Consider the following 16,968-nt stretch of genomic DNA (forward strand, 5'->3'; position numbering starts at 1 on the left):
CATGGAAGTTGATGGAACTACCGGCTACCCCACACTGATTTCAAAGACATTCTATTTATTAACAGGAAAATCCGTGAGTTACCGTATATCCATAAATGTTACGTGCATGTTATCGAATAACAAATTACAGGACCTTGCAGCAGGATTGTGTTGTGGCACCTTGTGTGCCGTTTGATTTAGCAAACCATGTCAGCAGCAGCGCGTCAATGCGGGGCAGTGTTGTTCAGCAGCCCGTCTGGTACCGCCCCTCTCCCTCTGCACGGAACAAGACAACGAGCGCTCGACTGATGTCACTACTCACTTCCCTTCCCTCGCGCGGGTTGCTTGCTACTGCTACCATTAGCGGTTTTACCAGCAACAAGTAAACATTTGTGGATTTTTATTGACTTTGACAAAGTACACATTTGCGTATATTCACTTTTATTTGAAACGTTTTAAAGTCAGCTCGGCCGCTCAATAAGGACATTCTTGACAATCGTTTAAAAATAATTTTGCGACTGTTGCTGCTGGTCCGAAGCTGTTTTGTAGGCTAATAATTCAGCAAGCCTTGTTGACTCCATGACGTCCACGAATGTCAATGTTTGCCTGTTGGAGTAGTCTTTGTGTGCATGTGTGAGACGTTGTGTTTAATACCTTAATCTTCTTGGTTGAGTCTCGATCTACCTAGTCTAGAAGAAATCTATATTTTGGTGCAATGAAGTTGCAGTGTGATGTCGAGGTGGTAAATCGGATGCTTCCCACCTTTGGGATGAAGAATCGTGGGAAGGGGGCGAGGGCAGTTCTGTCCATTGGAAAACACATAGACAAGACCTCGCAACGCACCAGCATCTACCTGATGATCTGCACGGCAAAGGACAGGGCAGGATCAAAGTACAAGGTGAGTGCAGGTACAGGTAGTCAATCACAGTGGTTCTCAAAGAGGGTCCCCCGCCCCGGGACCCCCAGGTTTCCTTCATGGTGTCCCTGGAAAAAAAGAGTTTCATTTCACAATTATTTCTCCAGCTAGAAGACATACATCATACCATGTAGGCCTATAACTATTTACTATTCCAATCATGTTTCAGTTTCACTCTCCATCCATGTTAAAGGGATAGTTCACCCCCAAAATGTTTTCCCCCCTATCGAATACTCCATGGAGACGTTAATTCCAGGATATTTTTTTGTTTCTGACACATTTCTAAGCCACACATTTGAGGAGAATCTGTGTGTGTCCATAAGGAACAAAGCAGGCTCGTTGTGTCTCCATAGGGAACCACTGCTGGTCTTCAGATTATTGGCTTAGTAATTTGAGAAAAACAAAACAAAAAAATCCATTAATTCAAGTCCATGGGGTGAGTAATCAATAGGGGTAAAAAAGTTTTTTGGGTGACCTATTCCTTTAAGTCTAGCTAACATTATGAATTCACCCAGGAAGGAAACTATGCAAGGCATTAAGCTGCTCATCGGGAGCAGATCAGTTCAGTGTCTTGCTCAAGGACACTTCGACAAGGGGAGCCCGGGATAGAACCAGGAACCTTAAGATTCTTAATTGGCCGCTGAGCCACTGCCTGTGGCCTACTGTCATGACTTCATCATCATTTTCGTTCTCTAAACTGTGCTAACCTAAAAATGCACGCAAGATGATGTTGGCCTGCTTAACGATAATACACTCCATGTTCCCTAGCAAAGGTTGCTCAAAGAGTGATTCACCCTTCTTGGAGTAGAGATGATATGCAACTGTCTCTTATTGTTGTTTAAAGTGTCATTTTTCGATATTCCCCTCTAATATTAACCATCTTTTCTTTTCCTCCCAGCTCAAAGACAACATAGAGAAGTTCTTCTCATGGTTCGTGGATGAAGGCAAAGCCACTGTGAGATTAAAGGAACCAGCTGTTGACATATGTTTGAGCAAGGTACAAGATCCAACATACAATTTATAATTTAGACAGTTATCATCAGACTCTTGTCTAGAGTAACGTAGACGTGTGAGATCTATGGTTGGGATCCTGAAACGGAGGTACCGGATATAACATTGAGGAACCGGAATCAGTTCCATCACATTTGGAACCATTTCCGAAACCGGTCTTTATGACACTGTCAGAGCTGGTATGTGGACTTCACGTTTTCTATTATATTACAATGGTTCTCAAAACGGTTTAATTTCAGCGACTAATATACTGTATAACTCTTGAGAGTGTACAAATAGACATTCTCAGAGTTACAGACATGTAAGGGTCCATTTTGGACCTCCTACTAATCATTAAAGGGAATCATTAAGGAATCCTACCATTAAGAGGGAATCGTAAAGGATCCCAACCATAGTGAGATCAGAGTAAATGATATGAACCACAACAACAAAGAACAGGGTAAATGGTAACATAAGTATAGTGCAAATAAACTAGAATACCATGCTTTCTAAATGGCATTCTTAGCATTTGTAGTCAAGTACAAGCCTATCTGTATCTAAATATATGTGAACGAGTAACCAATAACTGTGCCTGTGTGTGCGCATTGGAATACTTTCATCTTCCAGCCTCCTTCAGAGAGTGAGCTCAAAGGGTACCCCAGGGGTTTATACTTGGTCCCCGCCTTCTTTTCCTCTACACAAACCTCTTTGCCGACGATCTACAAGCTTTTGTCGAACGTTCACCTGTTTTGGCCAGATATTATTGCAAGCCAAGAATAGTGTTTCTAGGGTTCATGTGGTTAAAGTCACTGACGTATAGCTTTAATAAAAAAGGTTGAATATGTGTCGACTCAGAGAACAGAACAAGACTGAACGGAAAACCCAACATTCCACTGTGGCAAGTTATCAGATAAACAACCAGATAACATTACACAATGATTTTGAATGCACCTCCTACCTGCGGGGAGTCGAGCCTTTTATTTTCTCCCATGTTACTAGATTGTACCCTGTAACTGGTACCAACAGTCTTTATGCTGATTATATGGTACTGTTATGCTGTGCAGATTACGTGGGCAGAGACTGCACGGCCTTCTCATTGTTCCCATTGGTTGTGTACTGTACCTCTGGGTTGTTTTGGAGGAATACTGACCTCTCACCTAGATCCAAACACAGCCCAACCCATAACATTGACGGTAAAGCCTGAGTTGTAATTAGTTGCGCACCAAAGATAGCTGATCTACAAGCTCACAATGCTTGTAGATCAGCAGCGCTGATAATCAGTGGTGGTATTCTTATAATAATATATATTCAGTACTATAATTATAGTCAGTTGCGCACACCCACGTGCAGCTGAATATAATTCAGGAAAACTGGCAGCCAATGGGTTGGTGGCTAAACAACCTGTGGAACTAATTTATTGCTTCATGCAATTCATGCCATTTATATTATTCAGACGTAGAAACTGCGTCACAATATTTTGAGACAAGCTGTTGCACAATGGTTATGGAAAGATTTTGATGCTTGCATATCTTTTGCAGGGCGTCATGCAACCTGCCCCATCACCGCATAGAGCTACTCTATTATATTTGCTTTTGCTTTACAGACGGTAATGGCAGGACACTGTCTAATGATGTCTATGAATAAAGTGATCACATACTGTATATGTTTTTAATTGTGTTTGATTTGCATAGGCTGACGCAAACAGCTTGAAGAACTTCCTTTCAGCGGCCCGGTTGGCAGACAGAGGAAGTGACACCAGCAGCCTCCCTCTCTCCACGCTTACGCCCGTTCGTGCCAGGGATGTCGAGAAACCCAAGAAGAAGCTTACGATCGTTTCCAAGAAGGACTACCCACTCACGTCCAACTTCCCCTACTCCCTGGAACAACTCCAGGTGTCTTACTGCAAGCTGTCACGTGTGGACATGCGCATGCTGTCTCTTAAAGGTAGAGTGCAGTGCACGACCAGTGTGTAGTATGTACACATGACAAAGCAGCAGAATTTATCTCACAATTTCATAGTGGTGTATTCTGTGCATCCTGTACATGTGCAGGATAACTTCTATGTATTTTGTATTTGTAAGATGGTTTGTCTTTACACCATGGTGTACATTTTTATATGTTTAGTTTTCCAGAGAATGGCTGGATAAGAGACTATAGTCTTGTGCAATAATGCTGATATATGCTTTAAACATTGTGCTATTGTGAGGACTGACCCTGTGCACTTTTACCTTACAGTTATCACTAAATATCTTCTCTGCTACCCTGTCACCATGGTTCTTTGTCATCAATGTCTTTGTATTCATGTTATTTACTGTAACTATCGCTATCTTTGGTTTTCCAGCTCTCCGCAAGCTAGACCTAAGTAATAACCACATCAAGAAGCTGCCGGCCACCATTGGTGACCTTAGCTGCCTGGCGGAGCTGATCCTCCATAACAACCAACTGGATAGCTTCAGCGAGGCCCTCTGTTTGTCCACACTGCAGAAGACACTGCAGCACCTGGACCTCAGTCAGAACAAACTGCAAGGCCTTCCCACTCAGTTCTGCCAGCTCCGGGAACTGGTCAGACTCAAACTGGACGACAACAAGCTTGTGTGGCTGCCCTTCCACATCGGCCGACTCTCCAAACTGAGATTCCTGTCTGCGGCGCACAACCAGCTGGCTCTGCTACCCAGTGAATTCCGCAAGCTGAGCCTCGAGAACCTGGACCTTTTTGGAAACCCGTTCACCCAGCCGAACCCTCTGGACCACACCATCCACCTCACCTTCCCTCTCCCACTGCTGGAGATGGCCTCCAGGGCTGTGGTCAACCTCAGGTCAGAGTTGTTACGTTGTATATCATGGGTCTTCAACAGGGGGTCTGGGACCCCTAGGGTGTAGACTAGAGTTACTACAGGGGGTCCTCCAAATCTTTGAGTGATAGAAACTTTTTTTCTTCTTTTTTTATATTAACCAATTGAACCCTAGTGTCCATATTCTGAGAACTTTAGCCAAAAATAGCAGATCTACAAGCTCGCAACACTTCGCGCTGCGAGGCGTTGTGAGCTTGTAGATCGGCTATTTTTGGCAAAGAGCTTTGGTGTAGAGGGGGAAAAAGAGCAGACTAAGTACCGAGTGAAAGGTAAAGTTTATTAAGTATTGACGGTTCAAGTGGTTAAATATCTGAAAACACCAATTGACATGAATCCAAAATACACTGACGATATTGCTGTCAAACAATGAGACTATATGGAATCTATGATAAGGTACTGGGGGTCCCTGCTTCATCTCTCTCTCAACTAAGGGGTCCTTGGCCTGAAAACATTGAAGACCCATGTTGTATATTCTTGGTCTGATTTCAGTGCACGCAGTGTATTCTTATTCAGGATTATCCTAACCTTCATTCCTCGGCTCTGTCCTACAGAATACCGTATGGACCTCACCTCATCCCAGCCCACTTGTGCCGGGACCTTGAAGTAGCTAAAACCTGCGACTGTGGCCAAGTCTGCGTCAACTTTTTCATCAAGACTGCAGTAAGCATGAACCTCCACCAAGTGTCTCACACGGTGGTTCTGGTGGACGACATGGGAGGAACCGACGCACCGGTACTGCACCACTTCTGCTCCCTCTCGTGCTACTCTGAATTCTTAGACAACTGCCTTCAGAGGGGAATGAGATGAGAAGAAACGGGTGGTGCTTTTTGAAAATGAACATTGGACATTGTCGTTGATCAGCGAACACAGACATGTTTGTAATTGTCTTATTCCAAACTATTCTGAGCTGTACATTCTTGGTACATTCATACCACAGCTTGAGAAAGAGATGCAGGAAAGGCGTCATGTGATGCTTGTGCAAGGATGAGGAAGGGTTTGCAGTGTTGGTAACGAGCACTAAATGCCAGTTTCTCAGGCAATGCCATTTGGCAAAGGACAGTATTGACTTGTTTTCAGCTTTGTTATATAAAGCACTTAAAGCTGCCTGTTACATTGTAGGATGTAATATTTAATAGACTTCTCACATGTCAAAGGTGGGGTAAGAGGAAATTCCCAGTAGTTTCAGTGTGTCAACAAATATGTAGCTCAATGCTACAACACCAATTGAAGGCATTTGTAGTGTTGACAACCTTGCACCAGACCTTCCAAGTTCCGTATGTGAGTGAGATAATTTTTATTTACTTTTTATATTTTGTTTTCCTGAACACAGCACCTCACTGACTTAGGGTTTATAGGATTTGCCTGAAGAGAGCTGCTTTTAACTATGCTGATGGATGGTCCACATTTTCCAACATGTGGAAGATTAAATAAAATTTAAATATAATTTGTCCTGTAATGTATGCTTTAAGATTGATGTGTTGTAATGGTCATTTTATATTAAGTCCCTTTTTCTCAAATGAACAAAACCCCTCAGACAAATTTCTCTGTTTTAATTGGTGGATATTCAGATGGTCACAATTTGATACATGGGTTTAACCTTCTGATATTACCAGCACTACATATACAGTACATCAGATTATATTATTGTGTTAACAAATGATGTACCTTAACAGCCTCAAAGTTGGAAACACAAATTAGGGCACAGTCACACCACACTTTTATTCTACCTATGAGGGCGGATTCTGCCTATGCATTTCTATGGGAATGGAGTGGTTTGCTGCCATTTACAGATTTCTGCAGCAAAAGAAATAAACACTCCATTCCCATTGAAATGCATAGGCAGAATCCACCCTCATAGGTAGAATAAAAGTGTGAATATTGCAAGTGCCCACTGTATATAACAATTTTAATTTATTATAATAAGCATTATTGGTTATCTTTAACAGCTGACAACATTTTAATAAATGGGAAGACGTGAATAACTTTGCAGAAAGAAAATAAGTCAGTCTAGTTCATACAACAAGGAATTTTGGAAGGTGATCCCAGCAGATGTAGAATGATCGCTGATGACCGTCTCCTCTCCGTCCTCATTGGTTTCTCTCAGCAAGGTTGGCGGGGGCTTCCTGTTGCAGTCTGGGGGTGGGAAGGTCTGCTCTCGCGGCAGGTCATCTTCATCAATATCCTCTTCCTCGACGGGTACCTCTCTGATCTCTGTTATCAGGGACATGCTGCCATCTTTAGTTTGGTCGCTGTGGCCTGGGCCCTGTGCCACGGCCATTGGGGCTGTTTCACTCGATGTCTGATCCGTGAACGATGCCCGTGTTTCCACCTATAATGAATAAACAGAAGGCACATTGAGGAGCAAAGCAAAGTTCACTGCCATGCATTCCTAACATAGAGGGGTTCCTAACTTCATAGTCCTTTGAGCAGTGGTGGAAAGTAAAGAAGTACATTTACTCAAGTATTGCACTACACTATTGAGGTACTTATACTTTACTGGAGTTTTTTGTACTTTTACTTCTACTCCCACTACATCTCAGACTCCCACTACATCTCAGAGACAAATATTGTACTTTTACTCTGCTACAATTATTTGATTGAATTTGAATTATAAGACTAGTTACTTTTAGCTTATTTTGATCAGTATTATACAACATACATTAACCACCGTCTTCAGCCCTATTTAAACATTGGAAATATCAGCTCTACCAGCTCACAACGCGTCGCATGTGAACTTGTAGAGCTGCTATTTTCCAAAGATTTGTAATATATACATTTTATGAATATGATAATGATAATAGTAATAGTACATTTTTAATACCCATTTTACATACATACCTTTACTTGTAACAGTGTTTCTACATTGTAGTATTGATACTTTTACATATCTTGAAGTATCTTATATCTTATCTTAAACTTGCTTTATCACCCACCTTATTCAGACTTCCATTTGAAGCATCTTTCTCTGCTGTGACCACAGTCTCTTCATTGACCTCTGACATTTTCATAAAGTCATTTGACTCTGAATAGTCTGACTCTGAACTATATCTTCTCTCATCTTCTATGCAACTGGACTGTTCAGCCATGTCTTCATGAGTGCTCAGGATTGAGATGGACTGATTTCCATTGATGTTCCCATCAACTGCTATGTTTTCCTCTTCGGCAGAGGGACCTATATGATGGACAGTATCATCGCCTTGGGAAACTCTACCGCAGGTGTCGATGTGTTGTGCTCCTTGGTCACATATCTCACCATCTCTCCTTCCTTCACTTTCGGAAATGTCCTCTTGCTCCCCATTCCCCTGGCCTTCATCTTTCTCACCTTCTTTCTCTTGCTCATTCCATTTGTCCTCTCTCTCGCAGTCACTCACATTTTGAGAAGATTTTAAAGTCTCGTTGGAAGGCAAAACAGGCAGTGTGATGGTGAGCTGTCCTTTCTGTTTGTTGAACTTGGCTTCGCCTTTATCTTCATCCACAGGGTATGCTAAGGGCAGCTCCAGTCTATAGGCTGGTCTGTTGGACTCCAGCAGTAGGGTTTTATTATTGATCTCCAGGTTGGCATCCCTGGCTGATTTAAGTAAGGGCAGGTCAACAGTGACAACTATTTCCCTGGGCCTGGGACTCTGGCCTGAGTCTCTGGAACATCTGAAATCCTGCAGGTCAATGAACGATCTGTATTTTAATGTGTAGTTGGGTGCTGTTGCCTCCTTGGGTGTCTGTGGTTGGATGTGGAGAGTCTCGGGTTTTGTGTCATTTACCTTGGTCCTGGGAGCCTCTGTCGACTCAGTCGTGGCTGTAGCAGGGTTTTTCTCAGGGTATGGAAAAGCAAGCGGATCAGACTGTGTTGGGGGCCCCTTTTGTACGAAGCCAGGGATGGGTTTTCGAATCACACAAGGCTGAGGACTACCTTTGTACTTGATCTTCAACTCTCTTGTGTTCTTTTCATCTAGATTCACAGTGAAATTGTCTTGGATTCCCTGGATGGCTGTGTTGGCCACCATACCCATGAACCGTTTGTCCTTGCTAGCGAGGTGAATAGTGTCAGGGTGGAACACAACATCATAGATCATGAACTTGTTTCCCTTTGGATTCCTGTCTTGTCTTCCAGGGGTCAAACTGTGGGGTAGGGACCAATGCTGCCCCCTGCGGCCGTCCTCTGTCGCTCCCCATTTGAATTCGGGTTTTCCAATTTTTTCGCTGCTACAGATGTTGATGAAGCACTTCTGATTGCCGTTCATACTCGTCCTGAGAACTCTAAATGGTTCTACGTGGATAAAATCAATGTCATTTCCTCTCTCCTGTTCCAACAGTTTGATCTCCTCTTCATATTTCTTCTTGTTGTCGGGGTCTGATAACTCTCGAGCGTAATCAAGCAACATTCCTTTGAACTTCTCGTCTCTGAAAGCCTTCGTGAATCTGTCGATTTCGTCCACTGTCATATTAAGTTCCTTTAACTTTTCTCCGAACTCCATTGTGGTGCAGAATTTCCCAAATGTAAACGAAAATAGCAACAACAACAAAAGAATTGAAGTTTACCACGATAACTGTTGCAAGTTGGCTTCAGTAGATGATAAAACATAAAATAATAATCTCATTACATTGATGTTTACTCAACGATGGACAATACGTTTCTACGATCGTTCACTGACGCTCTGCTTTGCTGCAAGATGATGTTGATATAACCATGGCAACAAACAAGACCGCGTCTTTGCAACAAAAAAAGTCATCCCCCGAGAAACAGAGCTCATTACTCGCTCCGTCCAGACTCCAGACCTGCATGCGGAGGACGTTTACTCTTTGTATGGAAAAACACCCGTAAATGCATGTGTAAAATAAAATCAAGCGGATTATTCACTATATAAAAAACGTTTCTATAGAATAGAATAGACGTTTGGCAGGGCAAACTACTAGCGAACACAGCAGCAAGCTCACAACGTGTCGCGGAAATAATAACAATTAAAAACTATAAAAGGAGACAAAAAAAATTAAGTAAAGGGACCCACGCATACAAATGTGGCTGCGTGCGACCCACAAATGGTTCCCGACCAAAGTGGTTTAGCCCAGTGGTAGTGGTTCTCTTCTCAAAGTGGATTCCAGGGACTTTGTGGATTCCTTTAGGGGGTCTAAATGTACCCATACAAGTCTGTAACTCTGGCACAGTGTACAAATGTAACCAAATGAACCCTAACGGGTTCATCTGGTTCCATTTGTACTCTGTCAGCTCAGAGTTAAGGGGAGACCTTGAAATGTGAAAGTTTGAGAAACACTGAGTGAACTATTTTATCTTGCCATCAGATGGCGCTGTTCACCGCTACAGGTATGGCATCCAGCCAGATGGAGTATGTCGGTCAGTAAGGCAAAGGGGAGGGTATCCAGCAAGAGACCTGATTGGTCGCACCTCCCTGACAGTTGATATTTCTCACACTCTCATTGGAAGAGGTGTTAGTCCAGTCGTTATCAAACCTTTTATACACTTATTAGCCCGCGGACCCCCATTTGAAAAGATATGCCAAGGACCCCATAAGAGAAGACAGCTCTAGGCGGCACATATAGGCTATAGTTATTCTCAATCATTTTAATTTCAAGGACCTCACCTCAGCTCAGTTTGACATGCATTAGATTAGGCTACCTCGGTCCCCCTTTTAATGGCATCTCTGAGACCCTAAATTGTATTGTAAAATCAATGTTAATTTAACTCTGAGTGTGCAGTGCACAAATGGGTCAATTAAATCCATTTGTACACTCTCAGCTACATAGCCTACCATTACCCATAAGGGTCCATTGGTTCCTAGCTATTATTTTGCTGGGGACCCCCTGCCCTGGAACTCCCTCAAAGACCCCTGGGGGTCCCCGGACCCCGCTTTGAGAACCATGCAATGTGTTTGTCGATAGACAGGTGTGTGTGTGTGTGTGTGTGTGTGTGTGTGTGTGTGTAAGTGCGTGCGTGCGTGTGCTCTCCTCATCCCCTAATCATTCGAAATTAAGAGTTTGTTAGCAAAACTGCAATAAAAGCAGAAATACAGTTCACAAACCACGCTGTATCCATGTTGCCAATTGTGAGTTGTGATTTTTTTATTTATTTTTTTGTAGCATACACACAGTGGGCCTACGTCATGTCCTTGGTTAACCTCTTCCATTCGGTTCCATTTATAATTACGTAACGTGACCTAGGAAATTCTGTGGGCATGTGTACTGTCAAAAAAAGAAGAGCCTAAATTAATAAAGCTTTATGAGAATGTTGAATATGGATGAGTGTGAAATAGTTGCTTAATGAAGAAAGACACTATTTGAAACAATATTTATCTTCCATTCAGAATCTTTCTGTGAACAAATGCAATAGTATTTACCCAAACTGTCATTTGAAGAGCCTAACATAATTTGTGTGTAGACTAGAGTAATCCTGTAAAAAATATATTTTCCATTTTAAGTCAGAAATCTAAACATTGTAGAGTAGAATTCATATTATATTATATTATATAATTCGCCACTCCAGGGCTCTGTATAACACCCTTTTAGCAAAACGTTCCCATTTCTTTCCACATTTGTTTGGATTTGAGATTAGACCAGTTGGACTGTGCTAAACAAACAAGATAATCTTGAGGAGCGTTTATACAGAAAAAGACCCCTTTGTCTGTCCTGGCTCCTTCTGAGTTTGGCTGAGGGTGAATATCCCCTAGTGGTTTCAACTGAAGAGCTTTCATTACAGTCAAAATTCATTCACCCAACAGGAAGCTGCCCAGGGCCAGTCAGCACATTTAGCAGGACGTTTCAGCTGACCATAAGAGGGAGGGATGGAGGGTTACACAACATGACGTGCACACAGGATGTGGTACGGTCCCACTCAACTCCCATTTCGGAACAAGATGACTACCAAGTAGCGCTGACTGGACCTGCATCCCGTATTTTTCAATGATGTATTATAGCCTTCGTGGATTCGATGATTTTACTGGAATGGTCAAGTCACACACCAAGAATGGACAAAAACATGTGTGTGTGTGTCTTATTTTATTTATTTATTACAAATATGTATTAAATATGAAAAGTTAGACAGTAGTGTATAATCATAATAATGCTGATTAATATCCACTTTTACATTATGTTGCATGTTTTCCCCAGATTTGACAGATAAATGCATTTCATAGCACAACACGCAATACATTCACATAGACATACTGTACACTATTCCAATATCAGTACAAAAAAGGAGGGTTGGGGCATGGGGGAGTTTGGGGACAGAGGTTGAAATGTGTAAGACCAGACTTCATACAAAGGCTTTGGCAAAAGAGTGCATACATTTTATCCATTATATGAAAGTAAACAGAAAAACATCTTGAGAAAAATGTACAAAATAAGCAGTAGAGGAAAAAATGACTCCAGTGCATGTTTTTTTTCCATGAGTAAAACAGCAGCAGCCATGTGTGCTTAGCTGCTACCTAGTTAAGTCCCTGTGGTAACATGGGCGTAGGTAGGTTGTTTAAGGATGAGAGTTCATTGTTTAGTTGGAAGCAGCAGGTACCAGCATGCCAAGTGTGGCGAGGGCAGGTTTCGAAGAGGTCACCCTTCCCGTGGCGATTTTGTTGAGGCCGCGAACCTCAGCCTGCCAGGAAGGAATCTTCTTTGTGGTCATGTGACGGCGGGCGTGTTTGGTCAGATGGTCACTGCGCATAAACCGCCTGTCACAGACTGGACACACAAACTTCTTCTCGCCTGTATGCGTTCGTCTGTGCCGGGACAGCTCATCGGAGCGGGCAAACCTCTTGTCACAGCCGTCCCAGCTACAGCTGAAAGGCTTCTCACCTAAAGAAGCATGAGAGAAAAGAGAGAGAAAGGCAGTCAGCAAGTGAGTCATTGCAGAGTCACAAACAAACAATAGTTGTTGTGCCTCTTCTGAGACATAATGAGTTCATTCTAATCCTACCAAGAATAAGACACATCAGTATTACTCATAATGTGATCATCAGGATCAGTCATTTCTACTCTCTTGGACACAGAAGCCCTGTGATAGGCTGTCAAGACTCACCTGTGTGTGTTCGAAGGTGGGCCTTAAGATGGGAACTTTTGAAGTACGTCTTCCTGCAGCCTGGGAAATTGCACACATAGTTCCTCCTGCGGGAGAAGTCCATCTTGGCAACAACTGTGGCACCGCAGGGCCCTGCTGGCATATAGACTGGGGCTGGGGCCAGAGGTAGAAGTTTGGTATTGCCCAGGGTCATGACAGTCTGTGGGCAGTGTGAGGCCTGAGAGACAGAGGACTGAGGGAGAACCAACATCACTGTGCCCTGTGGTACTGCTGAGCCCATAATGAGTGACTGCTGGACGGGGATGCCACTGGCGGAGCGAGGCTGGGGTAGAATGGCTGTAGTGGTGGAGGTGGTTCTCACCCCAGCACAGGAGGTCTGAACCGCAGAGGGGATGAAGGCTGAGATTATGCCTGAATGGCTGCTGACAGGGAACATCTGGCAGATGATTTGTGGGCTGCTTACTGGAGGTGGTGAGAGGGTTGTGTGAATGGGAGTGGGAGTGCTGTTTAGTAGCTGGGTGTTGATGGGAGTGGGGTCGGTGCTGTCCTTACACGGGTGCGAGGGATTGGCCTGTGGCTTGGTCTGGATGACTTGTACTGTGGGTGTGAAAGGGGCAGGAGGAGAGGGTGTTGTGGTAATTCGCTCCATCTTTACCATACGTTGCTGCTGCTGCTGTTGTTGCTGGCAGATCGGCTCAACCGTTACTGTGTCTCTGTGTTTCTCTAGAGTGGGGGCCACTGGAATGCGGTGCTGGCAGGGGCTGCTGTCTGCGGTGTGGCGAATGACGCTGGTCGCCATCGCCCTGCAGGGCTGTGATGGAATGGGGAGGGGAGGGGTCCTCTCAGCGATAGGGGACAGGGCGTGTCGCTGGACCCCAGACCCACAGCGATGTGAGGATGCGGCCAAACTGGAGCTCGGTCTGCCTGTCGGGGAGGTGCTGGGCTGTAGGGCAGAGCTGGAGGTCTCAGTGAAGGTGGGGCTGTGGGGGGGAGTCATACACTGGAGAAAATAGAGAGAGACAAACGAAGAAGCCTCGTGAGAAAGATTCATATTGGAAAATCACTGATGCATAACAACTTGGCTGTGCTGCTGCTACATTAACATTTTAGAACTCAATTACGGTTTTCTTTCGTTTGGCTTTCACAGTAGTGTTGTTTATAGAGATAAGAAAACCAGTATATACACAGAAACCTAATGGCCACTCTCTGTGTTATAAACTGTGATATTTATAACCCCCACAGCTGAGAGGAGGAGTTGTGGGTGAAGTCCAAACCACCTTTACTGTAACTTGTCGCTTATCAAGCAACATTACCTCCCACCTGTCCAGGTCACCCATCATAAACGGCAAACCCAATGCTTTCAGCAAACACATCAGCAAACAGATAAGAATGCTTTATAGTTCCAAGGCCATGGGGTTCACTTGAGAAAGCTTGGGTCCCAAGTATGTTTACTAATTGTCAAAGTAGCCTACTTTATGCGTGTATCCCCTCATTTCAATGTCCCTGCTATTATCTATCCATCCATCGGTCTATCTATCTTATTATGGAAGGTGCAGAAATCCGTCATCTCTCTAAATGCAGAGTCCTGACACATGAAACACCGCTCTATTGGTCCAGATTGTATTTGGTCTCTTACCAGAGAGGAGAGAGAGACAAAGTCCTTGGTGGGTTCTGGAAGTTCTGTGGGTAGCAGGGAGTCACAGGAGTCTGACGCTGGGGTGAGGGGTCTGGGCTTGCAGGGGTTCGGTTTGTGGCCACTGAGGAATGGCTCCTGACCCCAGGAACTCATACACACCAGGGCCTCGGCCGCCTCTAGGTCTGTGTACTCCAGACTGGAGGAGCTGTTGCTGCTGGCCCCACTGGAGATAGACTGCTCGCTGTCATGTCGTCTTCTCTTCAAGTAAGACCCACAGGGGTCCATAGGTTCTGCCTGAAGGGAAACCGGACAAAAGTTAGAACAGTGTTTCTCAAACTTTTACATTTCAAGGTCTCCCCTTAACTCTGACAGGTTCCATTTGTATACTGTTAAGAGTTACAGTGTATGGGTACATTATACTGTTAAGAGTTACAGTGTATGGGTGTATGTACAGTACATTTATAGACCCCCCATAAAGGAACCCACAAAGTCCCTGGACTGGAATCCACTTTGAGAAGCACTACGCTAGAACATATTACAAATGTGTGGTGTTACTGTATGTTGTTGTTATTGGTCAGTTCAAACATCTGTGAGCTATGCCGGAGTCGGTATAGGCTTAAAGCTCGACATCTCACAAATGCCAGACAAGCATTCTGGTACATTAAAAAGAACAACCAGGAAATCTTTTATTTTAGACACTCGTCCACCTTGGTCAATGCTTAAGTGTTTTGACTTCATTCGGGCGAAACAGCATAGCCTTGCCAATAAGAGACTTAAGGGGGGGGGGGGGGGGGGGGGGGGAACTACACCCCACCCCAGCTTGCCTTGCCTTTGGCTCAGAGCCAAGACAGTGAAGACACCTCCCTTTGCCAAATATAGACCACAGAGTGACGTGCTCCCAAGATGAGCCATGTGAAATCCCCATAAAGGAGGGTTTGCATCAGGAAGTAAGCTATGCAACAACAACTTTTGTTTTATATTTTTAAATGCTAGTAAAAATGTTTAACTGGTCATCCACTCAAACGTCAACAAATAAAACAATGTTCATAAAAACAATATTATACAATTTTTTGTAACCCATGCAGCATACATTTAAATGAAAATGTGATTAGATCTTATATTACATCTCACTGTCACCAGAGATGATGAGAAAGAAAACTAGAGAATGCAATAGCTACGTTTGTCCTTCTTTAATCACAGACATGTCACAATACACTAAAACGCTTTGGATTTCACACATATTGCATTATATTGCATAGTAACGTTTCAATGCCAGGTAGCAGGTTAACGTAACGTTACATCATTCATAACAAGTCATATCATTATCATAGGCGCTGCTGCGCTCAGAAATAACAAGCCACGCATTCACGCAACTCAACGCCACTGACTGGAGGACTGACGCGAAAACAAAAGACTCAAGTCTGAACAACAACACAATTTAAAATGTACCTTACCCCATACGAGTCTGCCATCTCTATGAATTTCCGCGAAGGCATTGAGGAAGTATCTCACTTGTTTTCCCGTCAGAGCCACTATGGAACAAAAGAACCAGGTCTTGCTACTCGTAGTCCGCCTGCGGTCAAGCGAGAACCCTGAATTGGGTTGAAGTGGTTTTTCCCAGTGAGTGACTGTGCGGGTCTGGGTCTGGGTCGGCTCTCGCTCTCTCAGCTGTGTGTAAAACATGGGAGGGAGGGAAAGGAAAACAAAACTCACAACACGCACCGGCGGGTGGCAACGTGCCACCAATGAAAAACAAATGTGTGCAAGCGGCCGGCCAATGGGAGAGGAGACAGCGCGTGAACAGTGCGTGGCCGCCGGGCGGTTGGAGGAAACGGGGTGCGTGGCTGTTGGTGGGCGTGCTGTGGGAGTCAGCAGTGTCAGGGTAAACCCGATGAACTGGGAGCCGGAGAACTGGGCGAAAGGTCGTCTCAGTGCCGAGGGAAGGGAACCGCCGCGGGTTTCGCTCGTGTGTGAGTGTTTTTCTTTTTCTTTCTTTTTTTTGCCACGCTGCGTCGTTCGTTACCAGTGGTGTGTTTCTCAAACGTTCACGATTCAAGGTTTCTCCTTAACTCTGACAGGGTACAAATGGGACCCAAATGGACCCGTTAAGGCTCATTTGGTTCCATTTGTACACTGTCAGAGTTACAGACTTGTATTTCTCAAACGTTCACATTTCAAGGGTTGCCTTTAACTCTGACAGTGACCCATAGTTACAGACTTGTATGGGTCAATTTAGACACCCCTAAAGGAACCCACAGACTGGCACAGAGTCCAATCCACTGTGTACTAAAGTACAATTTTGAGGTGTTTGTACTTCATTGGAGTAGGCCTATTTCCAATTTTCAGCACTTCTACATTTTGGATCCAGATATTGTACTTTTTATTTTACTCCACTACAATTATTTGAACATTTGAGTTACTAGTTATTTTGCATATATACATTATAATGTTATAAAACGTACATTTACCACTTTAGCCATATTGTATACCTATATAGGCCATTTGAAAGTTTTATACTTTTGAAATTATTATTTTACTTTTGGTGCTTTAAGTAGGCCTACATTTTGATGCCAAT

General features: G+C 43.8%; 3 protein-coding genes across 3 annotated transcripts; 1 reads left to right on the forward strand and 2 right to left on the reverse strand.

Moving 5' to 3' along the window:
* Nucleotides 1-348: 348 nt before the first annotated feature.
* Nucleotides 349-6,175, forward strand: lrr1 (leucine rich repeat protein 1). Its single transcript, XM_080751373.1, has 5 exons — nucleotides 349-877; nucleotides 1,794-1,892; nucleotides 3,577-3,829; nucleotides 4,227-4,701; nucleotides 5,289-6,175. Exons 1-5 carry the CDS (start codon nucleotides 695-697, stop codon nucleotides 5,542-5,544), a joined length of 1,266 nt encoding a protein of 421 aa, XP_080607499.1. The 5' UTR covers nucleotides 349-694; the 3' UTR covers nucleotides 5,545-6,175.
* A 564-nt stretch (nucleotides 6,176-6,739) lies between these two features.
* On the reverse strand, nucleotides 6,740-9,209 carry dnaaf2 (dynein axonemal assembly factor 2; the record flags this gene model as incomplete). Its single annotated transcript, XM_080750926.1, has 2 exons — nucleotides 6,740-7,066; nucleotides 7,671-9,209. 2 exons carry the CDS (start codon nucleotides 9,207-9,209, stop codon nucleotides 6,740-6,742), a joined length of 1,866 nt encoding a protein of 621 aa, XP_080607052.1.
* A 2,533-nt stretch (nucleotides 9,210-11,742) lies between these two features.
* LOC308305792 (Krueppel-like factor 11) lies at nucleotides 11,743-16,316 on the reverse strand. The gene is made up of 4 exons (XM_080750664.1): nucleotides 15,848-16,316; nucleotides 14,394-14,687; nucleotides 12,758-13,757; nucleotides 11,743-12,534 (listed from the first exon to the last, which is right to left on the reverse strand). Exons 1-4 carry the CDS (start codon nucleotides 15,887-15,889, stop codon nucleotides 12,233-12,235), a joined length of 1,638 nt encoding a protein of 545 aa, XP_080606790.1. The 5' UTR covers nucleotides 15,890-16,316; the 3' UTR covers nucleotides 11,743-12,232.
* Nucleotides 16,317-16,968: the final 652 nt, after the last annotated feature.

The sequence above is a fragment of the Nannobrachium achirus genome, assembly GCF_963921795.1.
Source record: "Nannobrachium achirus genome assembly, chromosome: 20".
NCBI classification, from domain to species: Eukaryota; Metazoa; Chordata; class Actinopteri; order Myctophiformes; family Myctophidae; genus Nannobrachium; species Nannobrachium achirus.

What these genes read in the sequence shown, in the direction of transcription:
- LOC308305792 (XM_080750664.1), bottom strand. Translation starts at nt 15,889, where the DNA reads ATGCCTTCGCGGAAATTCATAGAGATGGCAGACTCGTATGGG. An exon ending in TTGTCTCTCTCTCCTCTCTG is followed by an intron (nt 13,758 to 14,393) that starts GTAAGAGACCAA and finishes TATTTTCTCCAG; the next exon opens with TGTATGACTCCCCCCCACAG. An exon ending in CCACCTTCGAACACACACAG is followed by an intron (nt 12,535 to 12,757) that starts GTGAGTCTTGAC and finishes ATGCTTCTTTAG; the next exon opens with GTGAGAAGCCTTTCAGCTGT.
- lrr1 (XM_080751373.1), top strand. Translation starts at nt 695, where the DNA reads ATGAAGTTGCAGTGTGATGTCGAGGTGGTAAATCGGATGCTTCCCACC. An exon ending in GCGCATGCTGTCTCTTAAAG is followed by an intron (nt 3,830 to 4,226) that starts GTAGAGTGCAGT and finishes TTGGTTTTCCAG; the next exon opens with CTCTCCGCAAGCTAGACCTA. An exon ending in AGGGCTGTGGTCAACCTCAG is followed by an intron (nt 4,702 to 5,288) that starts GTCAGAGTTGTT and finishes TCTGTCCTACAG; the next exon opens with AATACCGTATGGACCTCACC.